Source organism: Musca autumnalis, unplaced genomic scaffold, assembly GCF_047663935.1.
Source record: "Musca autumnalis isolate F117 unplaced genomic scaffold, ASM4766393v1 scaffold_3, whole genome shotgun sequence".
Classification (NCBI taxonomy): Eukaryota; Metazoa; Arthropoda; class Insecta; order Diptera; family Muscidae; genus Musca; species Musca autumnalis.
In genome coordinates this window covers 102,332,635-102,358,028 of record NW_027411866.1, presented here as the reverse complement: position 1 = coordinate 102,358,028, position 25,394 = coordinate 102,332,635, and the positions used below count along the sequence as shown (strand labels likewise).

General features: G+C 36.7%; 1 protein-coding gene across 1 annotated transcript; it reads left to right on the top strand.

The window, feature by feature from the left end:
• The first annotated feature begins 17,294 nt into the window (after positions 1 to 17,294).
• Positions 17,295 to 19,094, top strand: LOC141398266 (neprilysin-2-like). Its single transcript, XM_073975546.1, has one exon. The coding sequence runs from the start codon at positions 17,295 to 17,297 to the stop codon at positions 19,092 to 19,094; it is 1,800 nt and encodes a 599-aa protein (XP_073831647.1).
• The last annotated feature ends 6,300 nt before the right edge of the window (positions 19,095 to 25,394 follow it).

Here is a 25,394-nt window from a genome sequence, read left to right as displayed (position 1 = left end):
GATGTTTGTGGAACAATTATTAAACTTAGTGTTAGCCAGGAAATGTTTGGCTATACCCGTCAGCTCAGCAACGAGCGAGAGATTTTTTTCCACATCTGGAAATATTCTCAACCAAAGACGTACTAGACTTTTGAGAAAATTAGAAGTACATATGAATATTTTTTTAAAAACAAATAAATGTACACCTACACCCGACGTCAGTAGATTAGAACACCTAAATTTTGTTAATATTAGCTTATTTATCCCAAAAGGAATGAATCTACGTTTTTAATCTTCCCTCAGTGTATTAAAATAGCGGTTGTTCTCATATCAGATTATCTTCTTCTAAATGTGGAGCATACTTATAAACCTTTTATTGAACAAAACATTTAGGTTTTTATAAGAAATTTTGAAGTTTTTCATAATTATTTTGAAAATATTCCATGTGAGAGAAGTCTCCCTTGTCCCATCTGGGATGTTTATGGAACAATTATATATTATATTCCATGTTATCAGCATCCGAAGCACTTGATTGTATCCGCCAAGGTTGTCTGTGTCATATTCTATCTTATTGTGAAGAAATATGACATTACTGCGAGACTCCTATTGATATTCCGAGATGTTTAAATTATCTGTCATTTGAAACCTATTTACGCTGTTATTTCGGTGTTCGCGGAATTATTTATAGGGTTTCTTTAGACCAAAAATAAATTCCTATTTTTCATAGTGCTATGGGAAAATGGATCAGAAAATCATTTCACGAAGAGCTAAAAACATAATTTTGTCTGTGTTTGATACGGAACATCATAGACTTTAAATATATACAAGATTAAAAACGTAGATTCATTCGTTTTGGGATAAATAAGCTAGCATTAACAAAAATTTAGGTGTTCTATTCTACTGACGTGGAGTGTATATCGATTTCTCCTTTTTTGTAATTTCGTGCGTGAGTGTGCGTGTTCGTGCCTTCTCGAAAAACGCCATGTTTGTGCGTGAATGTGCATACAAATTTTGGTCCGTGTTTGTGCATGTTCGTGCCTAATTTTTTAGGCACGCGCCCATCTCTAGTGTGGACCGATATAGTCTCATGCGATCTATTGATCAATTTTTCACTTTTAGATCCGTTCGAGAGTTATCGAGGGCACCAGCCATCTAGACGGTAAGAGAGACATATGAACGGACAGGGCTAATTCGACTCCAAATTGTCTAAAACGAATTTCGTCCAAACGTACTTGGGGTCTAAAACCATTATTTGGATAATACACACCTTTAGTCGTATTTTATTTATACCCTCTTTACTGTAAATCCTGAGGTATAAAATAGGTGGCGAGGCGGCCCATGCTACAATATTTGTATAAAACCTCCAATTTGACAACTGAACTAAAAATTCTCTGTCATGATATAGATAATTTGTAGCACGGGAAGAAATTGTGGTTCTCTACAGAAAACCCATTATATATTAGGCAATAGGCCCGTTATCTAGCAGACACATTATGGCAATTTGCATCAGGGGGAAGGTCAGTAGTTATTTTTCCATATGTAGGCTACTTTGCCGGTATATGCCCTCCAGGAATTAAAATATGGACCAAAAAAATTGTATATTTCTTATACAAAAGAAATGGTCTATGTCACCCGCTAAAAAATATCAGAAAAAATAATGCGAAATTATAGTCATTTTCACCAACCTTAACTCTTACCACGTGCAAAAATGTCGTGATTTTTGTGCTATAATTGCGACCTCTAGCGTGTTTAAGATTACACTACAAACAAAAAACTGGATATAATAGGCTGTAACTCTGTTATCTGATCACGTACATCAACATGGAAAGGTCAAGAGATCGTCCTCCAAATATAACTAACGAGGCAAATTCCTGTCTTTCTAAGCTGTATATTAAAAACTTTCACAATGTTCACACAAAAGTTGTGGTCTATTTAACCCTCTAAATATTATCTGATCGCGATCTCAAATTACAAGCTTCTTCTTTATCATATACTCTTACCTTATTTAAAATTTCACGTTGATCGGACTGTTATTGCGACCTACAGAGCCGCTACAAAATTGGATAAATAATATGTTTTTGGTCCATTTCACCCGCTAAATATTTCACGATCATCACCAATAAAAATAATAATTGCGACCTTGAGTTTGATTACAATTTATAATGGACAGACGGACGGGCGGAAGGACGGACGGACACCCATTGGGGGTCTCCGACGAATATTTCGCGGTGTTACATGAATTTTTCCCAAAATAAACTTATAAAACCCTCCCCACATAGTAGTGTAGGGTATACAAATGTGTTCAGCCAGGTGAAAGGTACCGCCTATGGGGCTATATGGAAGTGTCTTCCTATCTGACCACTGAAAATTCAAATGTCAAATTACAGCTAGTTCGTTTTTTGGTGCTGAGTTATATGACCACAGAGAACCTCAAATGACAAATAATAGCCAGTACTGTTAAAAATGTTAGCCAAAATCCTCAAAATACCGAAAATCGGGAGGAACCGTTATATGGGGGGGGGGGTCTATACAAAATGTGGACCTATGTTGACGATTTTTAGTGGAGAAGTTTCATGGCCACTGAGAACCTCAAATATCAAATTGCAGCTAGTTCGGTTAAAAATTATAGCTAAAATTCTCAAAATACCGAAACTCTAGAGATACCGGTATTTTTGACGAAGATGTTTTGTAAATATGGACCTATATTGACGATTTTTGGTGGAGAAATTTCGTGGCCACCGAGAACCTTAAATGCCAAATCCTCAAAATACTGCAAAATGGAAGGAACCGGTATATGGGGGCTATACCAAAACGTGAACCTATGTTGACAATTTTTGACGGAGATGTTTTGTAACCACTGTGAACCCTAAACATTAAATTAGTTAGTTTGGTAAAAAATATGGCTAAAATCCTCAAAATACCGAAAATCGGCAGGTACGTTATATGGGGGCTATACCAAACCATGGACCAATATTGACGGTTTTTCGTGGCCACCGAGGACCTTAAATGCCAAATTACAGATAGTTCGGTTAAAAGGGTTAGCTAAAATCCTCAAAATACTGTAAAATGGGAGAACCGTTATATGGAGGCTATACCAAAACATGGACCTACATTGACGATTTGTAGAGGAGAAGTTTCGTGACCACTGAAAACATCAAATGCCAAATTACGGCTAGTACGCTAAAAAATGTTAGCCAAAATCCTCAAAATACCGAAAATCGGGAGGAACCGTTATATGGGGGCTATGCCAAAACATAGACCTATGTTGACGATTTTTGGTGGAGAAGTTTTGTGACCACTGAGAACCTCAAATGTCAAATTACAGTTAGTTCGGTTAAAAATTATAGCTAAAATTCTCAAAATAACGAAACTCGGGAGGTACCGTTATATGGGGGCTATACCAAAACGTGAACGTGATAACTGGGAACCTCAACTGTCAAACTACAGGTAGTTTGGTCATAAAATGTAGCTAAAATTCTCAAAATAACGAAACTCGGGAAGTACCGTTATATAGGGGCTATACCAAAAAAATTGGACCTATATTGACGATTTTTGGTGGAGAAATTTCGCGGCCACCGAGAACCTTAAATGTTAAATTACAGATAGTTCGGTTTAAAAAGTTAGCTAAAATCCGCAAAATACCGAAAATCGGGAGGTACCGTTATATGGGGGCTATACCAAAAACTGGACCGATATAGTCCATCTTCCAACATGACCTGCCTATGGAGAAAAGACAATCGGGTGCAAAACTACAGCGTCCTAGCTCAATTACAACAGACGGACATTGATATATCGACTCAGAAATTTATCCTGATCAAGAACATACATATCGCTCATTTACTCAAAGAGTGGCATAACTCAAAAAATGCGTTTTCTGAATTAGCAATTTCTATTTTTTCTACAACCTCTACTCTATCTTGTGTCAAATTTTCATGCTGATATCTCTAGAACTCGACGAGTTATAGCTCATTTACTATGAGTTTCGCATAATTCAACACAAAAGTTGTTTGACATTATGAAGCACTAAAACACTTCAAATCATGCTTGATCTTGCACAGCAATTTAGCATTGATATCTGGCTAGCTGTTTGCAAAATATGGTCCAAGTAGTTGGTTTAGTTTTGTGTAATAATCTTTTGAAGTTGGGAAGTCAAATTTCAATCGCCAAATTAAAACGCGTTTTTCTCAAAACTTGATTTTTTGAGATGTGTCACTCTTTGAGTAAATGAGCGATATGTACTTTATAGCCTCGGAAATGTAGATTTCAATGCGTGTCAAACAGAAAAACAAACTTAATATAACACTGTGCAACACGAAAATTATTAACCATATTCTGTCACCGCAGCGTGATAGAAGACCAAAAAAGAGAGGACACGTGTCTCGCCGTTTTTTTCCTATCTCATCAACTTTCGCGGTTAAAGGCCTCCAAAGGTTTGAGGCTTTGATGTAAAAAGGGTCATTTAGTCAGGACTATATCTTCCAAACCGATAGGAAATTTTAATTAATCTCAGAGGCAAAGTTGTAACTCTTGTCTTAAAGAACAAAAATTGTGAACACATATAATCCATGAAACTTCATCTGCAAGGTCAATATCGCCATGGTCCAATTACTTTTGAAATTTGTTCTCAAGTTTTGTTATACAGCTATCAAACCGATCAAATTTGAAGCAAACAACCAACTACAAAAACGATCCTCAGATCTCAATAAACATCTTTCTAGAATATACGAACTCTGTAGAAACGGATCTTAATGGTCAAAAAGTGTTAAACGGACGGAACGGTACGGGTACAAAAGTATATGTATATGGTAACCAGCGTACGTAAAAATACTTTAAATAACATTTCCAATCGTTTCGTTTCGTATTTTCCATAGGAACAATACAAAACGAAACATAACCTACGTTGGCCGAGCTCGCTGTTTAGTTTTGTTTTGATTACATTCGTGAGTGCAAACAAAACGAAAAGCGAAAAGTACTCAACTCCACAAGAGCAGATAGAAAACGGAATAGTACTAAACATATGTGAATAAATCAAAAACGTTTGGTGGTTGATAAAATTCACTGTGGTATGCTGATGCTAACTTATAGGGTTGTTAAGCAATCACATGTGCGTGTGTCTGAGTGTGTCATTGACAATACGCACGGGAAACGTTTCCCAAAAATACTTTTTATTTCGGTGGTGAATGAAACAACTCGGCAAAGCATAGCCGAAGTTACAATTCATCAATCGTACGGTTTCTATCTTTTTACATTGAAAAGTTTGTGTTTTTGTTTGGTTGTGAGAATGAAACGATTCAGAGAAGCTGAAAAGTTTGTGGCTTTGTGTGATTGGTACGGGAATCGTTTTGTTTGTTTCCGTTCATTGATGGTAACATGGGGCGCCTTCGTCACATTTTTGTTCAAAATGCTCTCATATAAAAATTGTAAGGTGGAAGTTGTTATTCAAGATATGAGCCTATTTTCTATATTATTTCATCTATGTATAGTGATCCTTGTAACCTTGTGCATTAATAAAACAAGTAAGAAAAGTCTATAGTCGGACGGAGCCGACCATGGGATACCCATACCACTATCCCTGGACAATGGCTCTCCACGGAACTTATTTTCAATGATTGTGAAAATTTAATTATCAAATATCACAGATGTAATGTATAATAGGGCTATAACCAAAAAAATACCACCACATAGCCGTGTAGAGTATGGAAAACTATTGTGAAATACGGTGTCAATTCTTCTCTATCGCGAAAAAAGTTTCCGCACCAAATGCATGGAAGTTCAGAAATGCATTTTTTAATTTTATCTGTCATAACAACATATTTGCTTTTCGTTAAAATTTTTATTTTTTTGTAATCTAATTTAAAATCATTATCAAAGCGTTCTGGACCAATTTGATCTCAAATCGCGCCATTTCGGTGCATATTAAGAATTTTTGACACTATTGCAATTTTTGGTTTTTCTTTATAAACTCGTGAATTTTATGTTTATATTTTTTGTACCTATCGGACAAGAGAATTTGGGGTCATTTGCAACGAATTCGCGAAAGTTACAGGCTGTTTTTGTTGACCTTGCCTGTGAGAATTGTATTTGTTTTCTACAAAAATACAACACCAGTACCATGTGGGGAATTTTGTCCTAATAATGAAAACGCGTTTCTAAGATCGATTCGATGAAAAAAGTTTCAGCACCGACAGCAATTACTAAAACTCTTTTGGTATTTTTTCTACTTATAATTATACCCTATACCACAATGTGGAAAAGGGTATAATAAGTTTGTTTTCCCAAAAATTCATGTAACGCCGCGAAATATTCGTCGTAGACCCCTCATGTGGTATACCAAACTTCATATCTCGACGAGATAAAGCGATTTAGCGATGTGTGTCCGTCCGTCCGTCCGTCCGTCTGTCCGTCCATTAAAAATTGTAATCAAGCTAGAGGCCGCAATTATGGACCGATTGTCACGAAATTTAGTATGGAGGTCGGGTTTGGACCAGAATAGAACTGATTAGTTTTTGGCGATGATCGTGAAATGTTAAAGGGATGAAATGGACCAAAAACAAAATTTTTGCTCGATTTTGTAGCCGCTCTGTAGGTCGCAATAATAGTCCGATCGGCGCGAAATTTTAAACGTAGTTTTGGTTTGAGATGAAGAAGTAGCGTGCAAGTCAACGGTATGATCGGATAATATTTAGCGGGTTAAATTGATCAAAACTTTTGTGTGAAAATTGGTAAAATTTCTAATGCACATCTTATAACAGCTAGCCCGGAAAGCTAGTGCACAGGGATAGTGGTATAGGGTATCACATGGTCGGCCCCGTCCGACTATAGTCTGTTCTTACTTGTTTTAAATTTGCTTTGTTTGAATAAATATTTATAGACAAAAATACATTTCTCACAGGCAAAAATTACAATAGTGTCAAAAATTCCTAATATGCTCCGAAATGGCGCGATTTGAGATTAAATTGGTCCAGAACGCTTTGATAATGATTTTAAATTAGATTACAAAAAAATAAAAATTTTAATGAAAAACAAACATGTTGTTAAAACAGATAAAATTCAAAAATGCATTACTGAACTTCAATGCATTTGGTGCGGAAACTTTTTTCGCGATAGAGAAAAAATTACACCTTATTTCATAATAGTTTTTCATGCTCTACACGGCTATGTGGTGGTATTGTCGATATCTGCAAAAAAGTGCAAAAAGTTATATCCCTAATGTATAATACTTATGACCAAAACCAAAAAGTTATCTAGCATGACAAAGACATTTTTGTAGCAGGAAAGGAAAATTTAGTTCACACAAACTAAAATGTAATGAAACCCACTTATGTAGTACTACTACTTCCGTTGTTTAATCGCTACGTTATTGAAATTTTTACCAATTTCACACAAAAGTTTCAGTCCATTTAACCCGCTAAGTATTCTCTGATCTTCACGTTGGTTTGTACGCTTCTTTTTCATCATAAACACAAACTTTGTTCAAAATTTTGCAGGTTATTATTTTGACCTACAGAGCCGCTACAAAATTGGATAAAATTTTGTTTTTGGTCCATTTCATCCCCTGAACATTTCACGATCATCACCAAAAACTAATCATTTCTATTGTGGCCCGAACCCAACCTCCTTAAAAATTCGTTACAATCGATCCATAATTGCGGCCTTAAGTTTGTTTACAATTTTTAATGAACGGACACACATCGCTAAATCGCTTTATCTCGTCGAGATATGAATTTTGGCATACCAAATATGGGGTCTAGGACGAATATTTCGTGTTGTACATAAACTTTTGGATAGACAATATGTAGCATGGGATAAAAATGTGGTTCTCTACACAGAACCGATTATATATTAGGCAGTAGACCCGTTATCTAGCAAACACTTTATTGCAATTTACATCAGAGGAAATGTCACTAGTTTTTTCCCATATTTGGGCTACTTTGCGAAATATATGTATATGTCCTCAAGGAATTCAAATATCGACCAAAAATAAAATTTGTATATTTTTCATACAAAAGTAATGGTCCATTTCACCCGCTAAAGAATATCAGATCATCATTCAAAATTGTAGGCATCTTTTTCGACCTATACTCTTACCCGGTGCAAAATTTCGTGACTATTGATAAATAATTGCGACTTCTAGCGATTTTATTATTACACTACAAACAAATAACGGAATATATTAGGCTGTAACTCTGTTATCTGATCATGCACACCAACATAATTGGCATCAATTGAAAGGTCAAGCGTTCCACTTTCAAGTATATCTCACTTGTCCGGAATGTCACTTCCAGGAATTAAGATATAAGTTGTATATTAGAAATTTTCACAATTTTCACACAAAAGTTTTGGTCCATTTAACATTCTAAATATTATCCGATCGCCATCTCAAATTGCAAGCTTCTCCTTTGTGATATACTCTTACCTTATTCAAAATTACGCGTTGATCGGACTATTATCGAGACTTACAGAGCCGCTAGAAAATTGGATAAATATTTTGTTTTTGGTCCATTTCACCCGCTAAATATTTCACGATCATCACCAATAAGAATAGGGATCTATTCTGATCTGAACCCGACCTCCATACAAAATTTCGTGACGATCGGTCCATAATTGCGGCCTAGAGCGTGTTTACAATTTATAATGGACAGACGGACGGACGGACACACATCTCAAAATCGTTTTATCTCGTCGAGATATGAAGTTTGGTATACCACATTGGGGGTCTCCGACGAATATTTCGCAGTGTTACATAAATTTTTACCAAAACAAACTTATAATACCCTTTTCCACATTGTGGTATAGGGTATAAATATCCAACAAAACATGTTAATTATGTTTTTTACAAACTTCCAATAAACATTTAACTAGTACCTCTACTATCTTCTCCGCCGCATTAACATGTTTGAAGATTTAAAAAATGTATAAATTAGCTGCAAAAGTATGCGGATTTACGTGATGTAACCATTTTTGTGACCAAAAGCCTAAATGAAGAAGTCAACACGTAACGCGCGATATCTCATAAACGAAGCAACCAATTTTGTCCAAACTTTGGATGTCGCTTCATTACTTTTCGAGCTAGAGTTGGCACCGATTTCAAATGTCATTTCGACAATATCACGTTTTTCGTTTCCATGCGACATACAAAACACAATAAATTTTGACCTTCCAACGCCCAAATCCGTCATCTGAAAAATGAGCTAAAACAACAGTGAACAAAGATATAACGCTAATTACTGACGGCCTACAGGGTCTCTAGCAAAAACTTCATCACGCAATAACGCGGAAGCTCGACTCACGGCGGATCTGTCCTTCGGTATTCTTAATATACTCACCAAGGCCTTTCTTCCCCAAGAGGAATTTTCCGTGCCCCAGACTTTCACCTCCATTTTGCTGCACAGTGTAATAGGTATAAGTTTCAAAAATTACGCCCATATATCCAAAACTATATACCGACCGCGATACTCATTTTTACAGCTCTATATGTTCTCCCAAAACCAATTATAGTAGTATTTAGTACTTATACATAACCAGAACCTCATCTTTATCTCAACTGATATCCTTATACCGAATTTCACAATTTAAGCTCTACCCCTTTATACAATAACAATTTGAACTACTATTTAGTAATTTTCGTACACTAATGGTACGTATATGCACAACCACATCCATACCTCAACCCTACACACCAACAACGACTATAATACCAATTTTCCGAATTCCACCTCTATTCACAAACTAAATTTAGTACCATTTAATACTTTTCGTACGAAAGAATTTTAGCTCGATGTGTGCACCACATCCAAATTGTACTAAATTTAGTACTTTTTTTTGTACGAAACAAGTACGAATTTCCAAAACTATTTCAATCATATACTCAACGGTAATCTTATTACAAAATTTCAGAATTCCATCTCTAAAATTCAAATTGTACCATATTTATTACCATTTAGAACTCTTCGTGTACATTAGTACGAATTTCCAATACTCGAATTTGCCATACTCTAACAATAATCACTATTCCAAATTTCGCTTTTCTAGCTCTTTCCGTTCACCAGAATCCAAATTGTACCAAATTTAGTACAATTTAGTATTTTCGTACGAATTTCCAAAACCACCTCCATATCTTAATCCTAAACCAATCATTATTCCAAATTTCAGGTTTCCAGCTCTATCCGTTTACCCAATCCAAATTGTACCAAATTTAGTACCATTTAGTAGTTTTCGTACACATAAATACGAATTTCCAAAGCTACTTCTATATCTCAATCCTGCACTTCAACAGTAATCCTAATTCCAAATTTCAGGATTCCACCTCTATCCATTCATCCAAATTGTATCAAATTTAGTACACTTTTCGTACACGTAAGTACGGATGTTTTACAAACGGAATGACAAATTTAATTATACCCTCCATATTATGGTGGAGGGTATAATAAAAGTTGTGAAGTCATCGTCCTAATGACCACCTTTGGGGGACACTGTATCTTAAATTGTTGAGTTTGCCTCATGGTGAAGGGTACTAAAATTTCATCTGAGCATACAGCCATTATAAATTGTTTTCAGTATCGCATTAACTTTTAATTTCGCTGTAGACTTTGTGAACTTCCTACCAGACATAGATGAGGTTCCAATATGGACTCAATCGGTCCACTCCTTCGGGTACCTCCCACACAAAATTTCGGAAAAGTTCAGTTTAGGACCTGCTCTCGAATCGCTTTAATTTTTTGTTGTAGCAACTTGTACCACTGCCCCCCCATACGACGGTACAAGTTTCATCAAGGGCAAGTCCATACTTCCTGAGAAAATATACTTAAAGGTGCAAAAAATCCCTATGACACTGTATGTAGTGGTTGGAGCGCAACATAACTCTCGAACGGATCTACCGATTCGGTCCAAAATGTGGCTTTCGTAATATTTTGTGCAAACTTAGTTTACGTTCGAAGATAAGCCATATCGGTCCATACCTTCCCGAAAGGAATAAAAAAACCCCTATGGAACCATATGTAGTGGCTGTAGAGCTCGAACCGAATACTGCTTTCGTCCACACTTTGGATATCGTAATATTTCTTCGAATATTAGATGAAATTCGAAGGTAGTGCTTACAGGTCCACTGCTTCCGGTACCTCTCCCTCAAAAGTTCGAAAACATTCGCTAAAAAGATAAGCGCAATATCTCACAAACGTAGCAACCGATGTGGTCCAAATTTTCGATCTCGAAATATTTTGTCCAAGTTTAATTTATGTTCCAATTTGGGCCCTATCGGAACAATCCTTGGGTACCACCTATACAAATATTCAACATATTTGTGTAGTTAAGGGTCTGTTCGAGGATCCTTTAGACATTTTTACCCAAGGTTTTCCTAGTGGCCCGATATTATGCTTTTGGTAGGCTAGTATGGTACAAAAGCCCTTTAATCCTACCCATATTTCTGTCGGTTCATACGCCCATATATTGTTTTTTTTTTTTTTTTTTTTTTTTGTTTTGGACAAAAAGTATTTCAATCCACACAGACTGAGGGTATACCGACTGATACTTTTTTACTTGTTAACAAAAATATTCCTCGCATTCTTGTCAGTAAAGTTGCCACCATACATAAAGTTGGCAAGGATTCCAAGTAATCTTAACTCAAATATTTCCAAACCTGTAGAAATGGTAGATGCTTGTACCCCTATTTTAGTTTCTTGTTTTTTTGGCAAAATTGATACCGATATTTCCTTGGTATATAATGCAAATAGAGATTTCGTTTCTTTAGTGGCTTATTGTGAAATTTAGCGGAAAACATGTTTATCTTTGACGATATTCTTCGAAAATGATGTTTTGTATGATAATTTTTCCAAAGCTCACATGAAGTACGACCTTAACCCTAAAATGAAGGCGAGCAAATTTGTAAAATATTTTGATCGGATACGATCACAGTTTATAGGAGAAGGGACCAAAAGGACCCTTTAAGGACCGTCTGAGAGTTCAAAAACATAAAAAATGAAACCAGCGATCAGTAAAACATAAGAACCGAAGGTTAGGTCTAAGCCCATTCATTTTTAGAGTTTTGGCCAGGTTTTTCGTAATATTGGCCACCAAATTGGCTTCAAAATACCGAAAATCGGGTGGTACCGTTATGGAGGCGTGGACCTATATCAACAAATTTCATATGGAACGTTTAAAACCCGCAATGAAGATCAAATACCAAATTTCAGTCATTTCGGTGGAATATTGAGGCCAAAATACCGGAAAGAGGAAGGTACCGTTTAGAGGTGGGCGCGTGTCGTGCCGTGAGTAGTGCGTGTTCGTGCCTTCTCGAAAAACGCCGTGTTTGTGCGTGTCGTGCCGAAGTGCATTTTTGGCCGTGCGTGATCGTGTTTTTTTTTGTTCGACACGGTTTTGCACGACACGACTAAACACGATCTGCACTATGTGACACGATCGTGCTAAATTTTTGGTCTCCCTTTAGAAGTCGTGCAAGATACCTTACTAAACACGAACATCGAACAAAAATATAAAACCGACCAAAATATTCCTAAATTATTTGCTTCGTTTTTGTAGTCTGGTACTTATTGCCGTTTTGTTATGGAGAGGCCAGAGTATGAGTGAAAACAGATGATGTTTGTTTGCCATTTGTTTTGTTCATGAGAGAAGCAAATACAAAAACTACTCGGAGGGTTAACGCAATATATTCTCTTTGGATGACATTATTGGAAAACATCCTCTTCCCGAATTGAGAAAACTTATTGACTGCCCAAAAAAACGTTGTAAGATATTTTAAACACTCGGAGCTAAACAACAAATTGTTGAAAATGTTTAAACAAGATATAAGAACACGTTGGAATTCAACATTCATTATCCTTGAGAGCATATACCAAGTCCAGAATGAGATTAAGAGTATTTTGCAAGAAAAGAATCAGTTGGATCGTATATCTGACTTAAAGTATTCATTTCTAGAACTTCTATTGGGTTTTCATAAAATATTAAAAGAGTGTTCCGATACATTAAGTTCGGAAAAATACCCTACTATGCACATTTTTGCCCTTTGGTCTAAAAAACTTTTGAAAGTCTGCTCAATTGGTACCAGTGACTCTTAATTCATGAAAGATTTGAAAGCTAAAACTAAACAATCATTGCTTAAATGCTTTGTACCTACAATGACACATCTAATAGGGACGTTTTCACTTCCGTCGTTTAAGAAGATGATTTTTTATTAGCTAATGTAAAAGCAATGTTACTTGATATACAAAGTGAGAACATATGAGCAGGAAATTACAATGTCACATTTACACGAATTACACTGTGCAACAAAATGGAGATGAAAGTCTGGGACACGGAAAATTCCTCTTGGGGAAGAAAGGCATTGGTGAGTATATTAAGAATCCCGAAGGACAGATCCGCCTTGAGTCGAACTCCCGCGTTATGGCGTGATGACGTTTTTGCTATAGACCCTATAAGCCGTCAGGAATTAGCGTTGTATCTTTGTTCACTATAGCTCTAGCTTATTTTTGAGATGACATGTCTTCAGTCGAATCGAATGAGGATTATTTTCGTAGAGCACTTCGACCTTCTAACTCATTTCCGTCAATGTCCTTTTCGTTCTTTATTTTAAGAACCGCTATAAAAATACCACTAGATGACGTTTTCCAGCTTCGAAATGTTCTGCAAAAATGTCGCTCAGAAAATTTTACATATGAATATTTTTTAAAAACAAATAAATGTACACCTATATCGATTTCTCCTTTATTGTAATTTCGTGCGTGAGTGTGCGTGTTCGTGCCATCTCGAAAAACGCCGTGTTTGTGCGTGAATGTGCATAAAAATTTTGGTCCGTGTTTGTGCATGTTCGTGCCTAATTTTTTAGGCACGCGCCCATCTCTAGTACCGTTCTATGGGGGCTATACTAAGGCGTGAACCTGTACCGACAAGTTTCTGGGAAAAGTTTTTATTCCCCCAATGAAGACTAAGTACCAAATTTTAGCCATTTCCGTGTTATAATGAGGCTAAAACCTTCAAAATACCGAAAATCAGATGGTACCATCGGGTGGGATATAAATAGCTTATAGGGTCTCCGATAATGTTTCGCGATTTTGCTTGAATACGGCAAGTCTTATCGGCTGGCTTATGAAATTTTTCCTAGGTTGTACCATGTTTTTAGACATATAAGTTTAAGTTGGGAAATTGCAGTCATGACCTTGTTTTATAAGGAGACGATACAGAATTGAATTGAATTTGAATTGTCCCAATTTCAACTTCTATATCTCAAAAGTTGTAAAACTTACTAAAATATCACTAAGGTCAATCTTGTAGAGTATTTTGATAGCTACAACATTTTCTTCATTCCCATTTTGATAGGACTTGCGTTTTCCAAGCAAAATCGCAAAAACCTAAACAACCCCTGAATCGCGATTTCTTTAAAAAGCGCTCCGGCGATTTTTTTGTTTTTTGATTTTTCTCATCTATGAACATTGTAGTTTCAGAATTCGCAAAAGCACCTTCCATTTAAATTTGATTCAAGAGCACCGTGCCTAATGACTAGACAGCGGAATTTTATGTAACACCTATTTTTGGTCCGATTCATGTCAAATTTTGGGACTGGGCATATTTTTGGCTTCTGATTACATTGCAATCGAAACATATGACATATGTAAAATTATGCAAAATGCATAAATTTTTGCATATGCAAAATTTATGCATTTTACATATTTTCTTATGCAACAAATATTTCAATATTAGGTACAACAAGTAAAAAAGTATCATTGAAATACTTTTTTTCCCAAAAAAAAACGTATGTATTTAGGGGGGTTTTCAAGGGCTTTTTTATCACACTAGCCTGCGAAAAACATAATATCGCTGTAAACAGGGCCACTAGGAAACCTTCGGAAAAAATGTCCAAAGGATCCTCGAACCACACAAAAATGTCGAACATTTGTGTGGGTGGCACCACAAGGATTGGAGAGATATGGCCCAAATTGGTACATAAACTAAATTTCGAAAATATTTAGAATTCGAATTTCATCTAATATTCGAAGAAACAATTTCCAAAGTGTGGATGAACGCAGTATTCGGTTGGAGCCCTCCATAGGGGTTTTTACAACTTTCGGACTGTTTTCTGAAGAAGTATGGACTTGCCCCTGAAAAAACTTTTACTGCTGTAATTGAGGCAGCAAATGCAGATTACTTCAATAAAAATAAAGTGATTCGAGAGCCCGTGGTAAAGTGAATTTATCCAAAATTTTGTGTGGGAGGTACCCGAAGGAGTGGACAAATATAGTCCATATTCGAACCTGATCGATATCTGGTAGATATTTTAGAATGTTTAAATTATGGACCAAATCGGTCACACCCATCTAGAGTTATCGTGCGCACAATTTTTCCGAACATCTTTGAACTTTTGTGGGGGAGGTACCTGAAGGAGTGGACCGATATGGCTTATCTTCGAACATAAACTATGTTTGGACAAAAAAGACAAGTTTTGGACTGAATCGGCATATCCATTCGAGAGTTATCTTGCGTAACTTTCAGGCTTTTTTCTCAGGAAGTAGGGACTTGACCTAGATGAAACTTATACCGTTATGTGGGGGCAGTGAATACAAGTTGCAACAACAAAAATCAAAGCGATTCGTAAAGAGGTCCTAAACTGAACATTTCCGAAATTTTGTGTGGGAGGTACCCGAAGGAGTGGACCGATTGAGTCCATATTGGAACCTCATTTATGTCTGCTGCAAATTTCACGATATGCAAAGTATAGACCAAATCGGTTACTCCCTTCAAGAGTTATCGTGCGCACAAATTTTCCGAACATTTCTCAACTTTTGTGGGGGAGGCACCGGAAGGAGTGGACCGATATAACCCATATTCGAACTTAAACTAAGTATGGACAAAATATTACGAATGCCAAATTTTGGACCGAATCGGTTGATCCGTTCGAGAGTTATCATGCGCTTCAGCCAGCCAGACAGACGGACGGACATGGCTAAATCAACTCCAAATTGTCAGAAACACATTTCGTCCAAACATACTTGGGGTCTAAAACCATTATTTCGATGAGGCACATTTTGCCCGTATATATGTAAGTGTATATATATATAATAAATGCTGAGGGTATAAAAATGTTTATGTGTACAATTTTACTGTTTAAAATTCTCTTCAGACAAGTCAATAAAATAGAGAAATGTATAACCGTCAAAATACCGAAAATCGGGAGGTATCATTCTATGGGGGCTATATTAAGTCCTGAACCTAAACCGACAAATTTTCCATTTCGGCGGGAAATTGAGGCTACAGCCTTAAAAATTCCAGAAATCCGGAGGTACCGTCTTATGGGGGCTATATGAAGACATGAACATATACCGACAAATTTCAGGTGGAAAGATTTATACGCACAACGAAGAACAAATACCAAATTTCGGTTATTTCGGTGGGATATTGAGGCTACAACCTTTAAAATACAGAAAATCGGTAGGTACTGTTCTATGGGGCTATACGAAGACGTGGACATATGCGGAAAATTTTCAGTTGTAAAGTTGCATACCCCTAACGAAAACTTAATACCAAATTTCAGCCATTTCGGTGGGATATTTAGACGACAAATCCTTGAATATATTTTTGCATATGGTTTTGCATATGCTCATTTTATGCAGATATGAAAAAATATGTCAAAATATGCACGATATGCAAAATATGCGAAAATTTCTGGGCATAATTCGTTTTATTTTGTAAAAAAACGAGTTTCTGTCTAATCAGATTTACTCTACGACCATCCTAACCATATATGCATTTGCATAGGATTCCGCTATCTACTAATGACCACCTTTGGGGGATACTGTATCTTAAATTTTTGAGTTTGCTTCATGGTGGAGGGTATTAAAATTTCGGCTGAACACACAGGCACTACAAATTGTTTTCAGTATCGCATTAACTTTTAATTTCACTGTAGACTTTGTCAATTCTTTTCATTGTATTGTTTGCTTTCAATAAAGAAACAATTATAATTAAATTAATTGGAATAACATTTTATTCAAATTTAAAGAATCAAAAGGTGACTTTAGAAGATAATGATAATAGCGAAATTTTGTCTTACTGATAACAAGAGACAAAACATGAACCCAAGGTAGAATGCAGTGATAAATGAAATTTGTATAAATTTCGCTGCTAAACATTGAACGGTGTCAGTTATATTAAGCTAGCATTTAAGCAAGGAACTACTATAATCCTAACACTGCTAATGATCAATAATAGTAAAGAAGAAGATCCGCAATATGACATTACAAACCAGCTGTATATTTGCTTTGTTTCTTCTCCTCTTTCTACCAAGTCATCTCTGCATGGCTGAAGAAAATATGTCTCTACACGAGACCAGCAATCTTTTACACCAACGAAACATTAGCTCAGCAATGAATACGGACATCAAGCCTTGTGCCGATTTTTATACATATACCTGTGATCATTGGTTTGCAATGCAGGAGGATAGATATCAAGAATATTACACTAAAGTCCCAGGAATGTTGGATTACAAAAACATAAAGGAACTAATCGGATATTTGAGCAACGACAACTCAATGCGGAATAAACCACAATTTGCAAAAAAAGTTCAGGATTTGTATAAAATGTGCATGAATTCCCGACCATTTATTGCCCAATATTATATGTACGCGTTGACAAACATGGAGGATATCCAATGGATTCTATTTGCCAAAGATGATAATGGCGAAGGCTCTGATGATGATGAAGTGGTAGAATACGATTGGATTGAAATGTTTGCTGTGGCCTCCAAGTATGGTATGAATCATATTTTCGTTGAAGCACTTATAGCACCCATGGACAATGATCCACACCACATGTACATCAATTTGAGAAAATATGTGAACGCCTATGGTTTCGATAGACTTTCAAATCATGATGTTAGAAGTCTCGAAGAATCAATGGATACCGAAAATGATCTTTGGAGTTATTTTAGACAAATTAAAGATTTTGAAAATACACTAAAAGAAATTGAAGCAGCCACACGTCCAGATGCAGGTTCAAAAAAATTGTGGGAAATTCAAGATCTACCATTTGAATGGCTAAAGAGCTTTTTGATCTATTTTATGAAACCCGCAACAGTGGATCCCCACATGAAGGTGGTGCTAAGTGATGTGGAATACATGAAAGCTTTGGATGAACTGTTACAAAAAACCGATAAGAAATTTCTTCGCCGTTATGTGGAAATGCGTTTCTTAAGTTATTTCGATCAAACCATACGAGAACTAAGAGATCTACCATGTTTATCAGCTGTCCGACGCCTTATGCCATTGGCCATGAACTGGATTTTTGAAGATTTACATCCGCTGGATGTGAAAGCAAACAATGAACTGCAAGAAATGTTTACCAAGATCCTACACGCAGTTAACAGAACTATGCACATGGACCACATTGGTGTAGTAGATCGAGAATCCCTGCATAAGCTGAGCAATATGAAAATGGTAATTGGCAATTTACCACGTCACAATACCACCGAAATTCTAGAAGAATTTTATGAACCCATTAAAGTGCAGCGGCCATTTTACCGTAACTATTTGACGATACAAATGTACTATCACAATATTACCCTCACAACTTTGGCCACCTTTACCGATACCCTCTCCCCCTCAGAATGGTATGACAAATATGAGGGTTTCCATTATGTTTCAACAATTAACATTAAGTATTATCCTGCCCAAAATTTACTACTCGTGCCTAGCTATCTTCTGAGACCACCATATTATGATCCCGAATTTGAGGATATTTTCAAATACAGCTTCTTTGGCTCCACCTTAGCCTCTGCTGTCATTTCTACTCTCAAATTTAACGGTATAAATCCGGAGGAAATTAATATAATTCAAACTGTTGGTGGCTTCAAAACAGCCTATGATGTATTTTTCTCAGGAGAAAATGTTGAGCAAAAGCAGCAGCAACACTTGAAAGTCAGTGGTGGCGGTGACCTCAAAGATTTCACCTTCAAGCAGTTGTTCTTCATTAATTTCATGCACAAAATGTGTAACTTTTATGCTAACGACTATCTATTCAATAATTATATGACATATTTACCGGAATTTGCTACAACTTTTGATTGTAAAATTCCCACACTTCTTCAGGTTTTTACAAAATCAATGAAAAATTAAATACAGATTGCCAACTAAATGTTTGCAATAGCAAAAATTATTAAAATTATTATTAAATGAAATATCGTTTTATATTTTATATTAAGCGTTGTGTGATTTACTTATTCATCAATGTTCAGACGAAACGACCGAAGCTTATTTACTTACTTTCTATTGACCCTCTATAGAACATGTGTCCTTTATTTCGAGCTTAAAAAATTTTTTCATTCGTCTCTTTTTGTTGCATAACTTTTCCAATTTTGAATGCCGTATTTGCTCCATCGAAGCCTTGTCCGTGCAGTTCTGCATGTACCGCCACACTGTCCGTATTTATACGCCTTTTATGGGGTCTATCTTCGCTCATTCTTATCACAACGCAATCGTTGTAACTCGATAGTGTAACCATGTTGGGGCCTAATTATGACATTCGATTCGAACGAGAATTTGCTCGGGAATAAAAAATCGAACTATGAAAACCTATGTGTTCTTCAAAACGCTTGCATTTAAATAAAAAATGGTGACAAAATTAAACAGCAAGCGTTTTATTTGATATCTTCCATCATAGAGAAGACTATACTACTTGATGCTAAGCGAGCAATTATTTTCCAGATTTTAGCACATTTATAAATAAAACACTTTAGCTTAATTTTTTAATTTTACCGTCCACCATAATTTGGAGGGTATAATTAAATTTGTCATTCCGTTTGTAACACATCGAAATGTTCATCGGAGACCCTATAAAGTATGTATATTCTTGATTAGGGTAAAATTCTAAGTCGATATAACCATGTCCGTCTGTCCGTCCGTCCATCTGTTGAAATCAAGATAAACAAAAAAAAAACATTGTTCCACAACATCCCATACGGGACAAGGGAGACTTCTCTCATATCAATGAGTGCACCCCGATTCATATTAGCTCAATGATATGGGACCTACTGTTTATCGCCGAGTCCAAACGGCGTGCCTTAAGACACCACTTGTAGAGAAGTTTTTCAAGGCTGATATACTCAGGAAATGTAGCCAACATTACTGAGGGGTATTTTGCCACCGTTGAAAAATGTTTGATGTTGCCTGGCCGGGGAATCGAACCACTGACCTTCTGCTTGCAAGGCGGGTGTGCATACCATTGCACCACGGTGGGACCCTGATGAAATCAAGATACAACTCGCAATTTTTAGGATAAAGGTTTGACATTTGGTATAAATGTTTTTACTACTCCTAGGATGTTTGGTATTGCAAATGGGCTATATCGGTCTACGTTTTGATATAGCCCCCATAGAACGGTACCTCCCGATTTTCAATATTTTGGAGGTTGTGGCCACAATAATCCACCGCAATTTGGTATTTAGTCTTCGTTGGGGTATAAAACATTCTCCCAGAATTTTGCTGGTATAGGACGAAATGGCTGAAAATTGGTACTTACTTGGTGATTAGTCTTCATTATGGGTATGAACATTCCTCCAGATTTTTTTTTTTTTTTTTGTATAGCCCTTACCGTTCCATGGACCTGCCGATTTTCCGTATTTTGAAGTTTGCGACCACAATAATCCACCGGAATTTGGTATTAAGTCTTCGTTGGGGTATAAAACATTCTCCCAGAATTTTGCTGGTATAGGACGAAATGGCTGAAAATTGGTACTTAGTCTTCGTTGGGGGTATAAAACCTTCCCCCAGAATGTTTTTTTTTTTGGTATAGGTCCACGCCTTCATATAGCCCCCATGGAACGGTCCCTCCGGATTTCCGGTATTTTGAAGTTTGCGGCATCAGTATTCCACCAAAATTGTTGAAATTTGGTACTTAGTCTTCATTTGGAGTACAAAACTTTCCATATGAAATTTGTCGGTATAGGTCCTCGCCTTCTCATATCCCCCCTCCAAATTTGTCGGTATAGGTCCTAGCCTTCTCATACCCCCCCTCCAAATTTTTCGGTATAGGTCAACGCCTTCATATAGCCCCCATAGAAAGTACATCCATGTTTTGATATAGCCCCCATAGAACGGTACCTCCCGATTTTCGATATTTTGGAGGTTGTGGCCACAATAATCCACTGAAATGGCTGAAATTTGGTAATTAGTCTTCATTTGGGGCACTTCCCCCAGAATTTTTTTTTTGGCATAGCCTCCATAGAACGGTACCTCCCGGTTTTCCGTATTTTGAAGTTTGCGACCACAATAATCCACCGAAATGGCTAAAATTTGGTATTTAGTCTTCGTTGGGGGTATAAAACTTTCTCCCAGAATTTTGCTGGTATAGGCCGAAATAGCATGAAAATTGGTATTTAGTCTTCGTTGGGGGAACAAAACTTTCCATATGAAATTTGTCGCTTTAGGCCCACGCCTTCTCATATCCCCCCTCCAAATTTGTCGGTATAGGTCCAAGCCTTCTCATATCCCCCCTCTTAATTTGTCGGTATAGGTCCAAGCCTTCTCATATCCCCCCTCTTAATTTCTCGGTATAGGTCCAAGCCTTCTCATATCCCCCTCCAAATTTGTCGGTATAGGTCCACGCCTTCATATAGCCCCCATAGAAAGCACATCCCGATTTTCGGTATTTTGAAGGTTTGTATTCACACATTTTCGAACTTTTGTGGGGGAGGTACCAGAAGAAGTGGACCGTTATAACCCATCTTCGAACTTAAACTAAGTTTGGACAAAATATTACGAAAGCCAAATTTTGAACCGAATCGGTTGATCCGTTCAAGAGTTATAGTGCGCACCAGCCAGACAGACATTGCTAAATCGACTCCAAATTGTCTGAAACACATTTCGTCCAAACATACTAAAACCATTATTTCGATGATACACCTTTTGCCCGTCGGAAAGTGTATATACTTTCGTTAGCATAAATGCTGAGGGTATAAAAAGACAGGAAAGAAGTAGAAGGAGAGTAGAAATAACAGAGAAATGGAGAAGAAGTAGTTAATTGAACATTCATAGTCTATGATACCCACACAAGGTTTCCTGCAGTAGCTCAATGAACGAAAAATAAGAAAGAAACCATTTCATGTACACCAAACAGTCTATGTCTCTTGACTGACAGTCTAGGGTACCGGCAGAGAATGTCCTCGAATGCTAAATCGACTCCAAATTGTCTGAAACACATTTCGTCCAAACATACTAAAACCAATATTTCGATGATACACATTTTGCCCGTCGGAAAGTGTATATACTTTCGTTAGCATAAATGCTGAGGGTATAAAAAGACAGGAAAGAAGTAGAAGGAGAGTAGAAATAACAGAGAAATGGAGAAGAAGTAGGTAGTTGAACATTCATAGTCTATGATACCCACTCATGGTTTCCTGCAGTAGGTCAATGAACGAAAAATAAGAGAGAAACCATTTCATGTACACCAAACAGTCTATGTCTCTTGACTGACAGTCTAGGGTACCGGCAGAGAAGGTCCTCGATTGTTTCAGCCTCTTCCTACATCATCATCATCATCTCACTTTCTTGACATATATCTTATGCCGCAATGACCAGGGGCGCAATTGTATGCCCTGAGATCGCTTGCCAGATTGACTTCGATACCTTACAACCAGATACGTCTTGCCAAATTCGTGCCCTGGTACCCACAACTTAATGTCTATATTACAAGTTTTTAGGATAGAACTACAACTTTGAACCTTCACAGATTTAATAATGTATGATCCTAATGCCTTTAAAGCACTCTGGCTATCCACATAGACCATGACTATCCTTCAAGGTTTGTCATTTCTATCAGTGATTCTAAAGCTTTTCGTACTGCAAAGACTTCTGCCTAAAAAACACTGCAGTTGTCGTTAAGTTTGTACGAACGTCTGATATTCAGTTGTTCACAATAGACCCCAAGCCTTCTTACATCTTCGACCCATAGGGAAGTGGTCTGCCCTGCTCCCACTCACTCCTATCAGGGATTATTACTTCCGCTATGTCAAAGTGCCGCCGTGGTGCAATGGTACGCACACCCGCCTTTCACGCTAAAGGTCTTTGGGTTCGATTCCCAGGCCAGACAACATCAAAAATTTTCAACGGTGGCAAAATATCCCTCAGTGATGTTGGCGACATATTCTGAGTATTCCAGCCTTGTAAAACATCTCTACAAGTGGTGTCTTAAGACAATCCGTTCGCGCTCGGCAATAAACAGTAGGCCCCATATCATTGAGCTAATATGAATCGGGGTGCACTCATTGATATGAGAGAAGTCTCCCATGTCTCATCTGGGATGTTTGTGGAACAATTATATAATTATATGTCAAAGTCCAGGATTGTCGAAATGTAGTCAGTTTCAGTTTGCCAAACTCAGACATGGCTTGGAATACCTGTGTGACTGTTGAAGGCTGCTTTATAATCGACAAAAATATGATTGGTGTCTCTTGAGTCGTTGCCTGGATTTACTGCTGAGCAAATATCTGGTCACTGGTCGATTTGCCTGGTCCAAAGCCGCATTGGTATGGCCCACTTATTTCGTTGGCCATACGCGTTATTCGCTCGCAGGACATCCCTGACACTACGTTATAAGTAGACAGCGGAATTTTATGCAACCCCTATTTGTGATCGGATTAATGTCAATTTTTTTGGGCTGGACATATTTTTGACCAGGGTTTCGGAGTCGAGGTATTTTTGGCTCGACTCCGACTCCAGACGAGTTTTTTTCACGACTCCGGCTCCGACTCCGACTCCGGGTCGACTCCGAGTGTGAATTCCTATACCACTAAAAATTAATAAAATGTTCACAAATTTTTAACTTTTTCCTATATTTTGGCCCATATAGGCTAATGTGTTAGTTTTCCTTAGAAAGGGCATTCCTTGGAATACATTCGAACATATCAATATTGTTTCTGCCGAATCTTACATTGAAATGTAGCAAAGTTAGAAATTTTTTGTCGGGTTTCCTTTTTTGTACGAGTATATTCTGGACGGATTTCTTACGTGTGACAAAATCTTTAAGCTTTCAAAATATGTGAAAATGAAGGGGCAATACAAATCATAAGGATTACATACAATAAAAATTATAAGAAATTCATGACCAAGTTTCAAACTGGATATAAGCCAACATTTTAGTGTACTTATCCTTAAAAGAGACCCGCAGTTGTAAAGCTTAATAAAAGCCATTTTTCATGATTTTTTTCCTATAATTTTTTCTTCATCGGAAAGAGAAAAATATTACGAAGTTTTGAGGTCGTCTACGAAATCCTGTTTTTATTAAAGCATTTTGCATTGCAAATTCTAGCTCGAAAACTAGTAAACCAATTGTCATATATTTTCGGAAATATTTTTCCGCTCGACTTAAAAATTTGACCATATATTCTAGGCCATTTATACTTTCTATTTTTTTTTTTTTTTTGAAATTTATAAGTAGGGATCACCCCTTAAACTTAAATTCAGCGCTTACATTTTAAACTTTGGTGTGGAGTGGATAATTTTATTGAAATATTTGAGATATATTGTGTACACTGTACACCACCCAGCACGAACACAGATGGATGTTTTCTGGAACTGAAAAATTAGTACACGATGGGATTTCGTACATGAAAATATTCTACAAAAATGTTGCTAGGAAATTTTTATGTAGTGTCGGTTCACTAGGACAATTGTATCGATATTATCATTGTATCGATATTATCATGTTTTCATTGTCCTTTATCATTTTTACCCGATCCTTTCACAAGGAAGCTCTATGATTATGTATTTCATTGAATTTCGTATATGCTATTGATTGTGTAGAAAACTCGGATACACATGAACTATATCTGTTCCTGGCGGAGGGATCCGGTTAATTGAATGTCTACATCTAAAGCCCTCATTGAGTATATAATGAATCCTAGGCGAAAGACTCGCCGTTTGTCAGACTTCTGTGTTATGGCAGGATGAATCTGCCGTTGACCAACAATGAATTTATGATGCCCTAATTCAGAAGCGTAACCATCCGAATTTCATATATAGTTAATAGATTTTGCTAAATTTGCCGAAATACATAAACATTTACTTTTTTGAGAAAGTAAGGGTTAAAACTGATAAAGGACAATGAAAACGTGACAATATCGAGTTCTTGGATATGGGAAACCTACATATAATTTTCGGTGGAACAGTAAGACTTCTGACGAAAGAAGTTAAAGGTCCAATCCTAATTCTATTCTTTACTTTTGTTTGCAAAAATGTAAAGAATAAATTGGATCAACAAAATAAGGAAGAATAGACTACACTTCGGAGGATAGTAAATATCCTGTGAATTGTTCTTTAACTTAGTATAATATACCGTTTGCATATGTGTTTTCTTATACCTTTCTTTTAAAATAAATAATGATTTTAAAAATAAAAATTTTCTTGTTCCAAATTTAATGT

Bases quoted from the DNA above. Each gene is read 5' to 3' on its own strand.
- LOC141398266 (XM_073975546.1), top strand. From the start codon at position 17,295: ATGTCTCTACACGAGACCAGCAATCTTTTACACCAACGAAACATTAGC.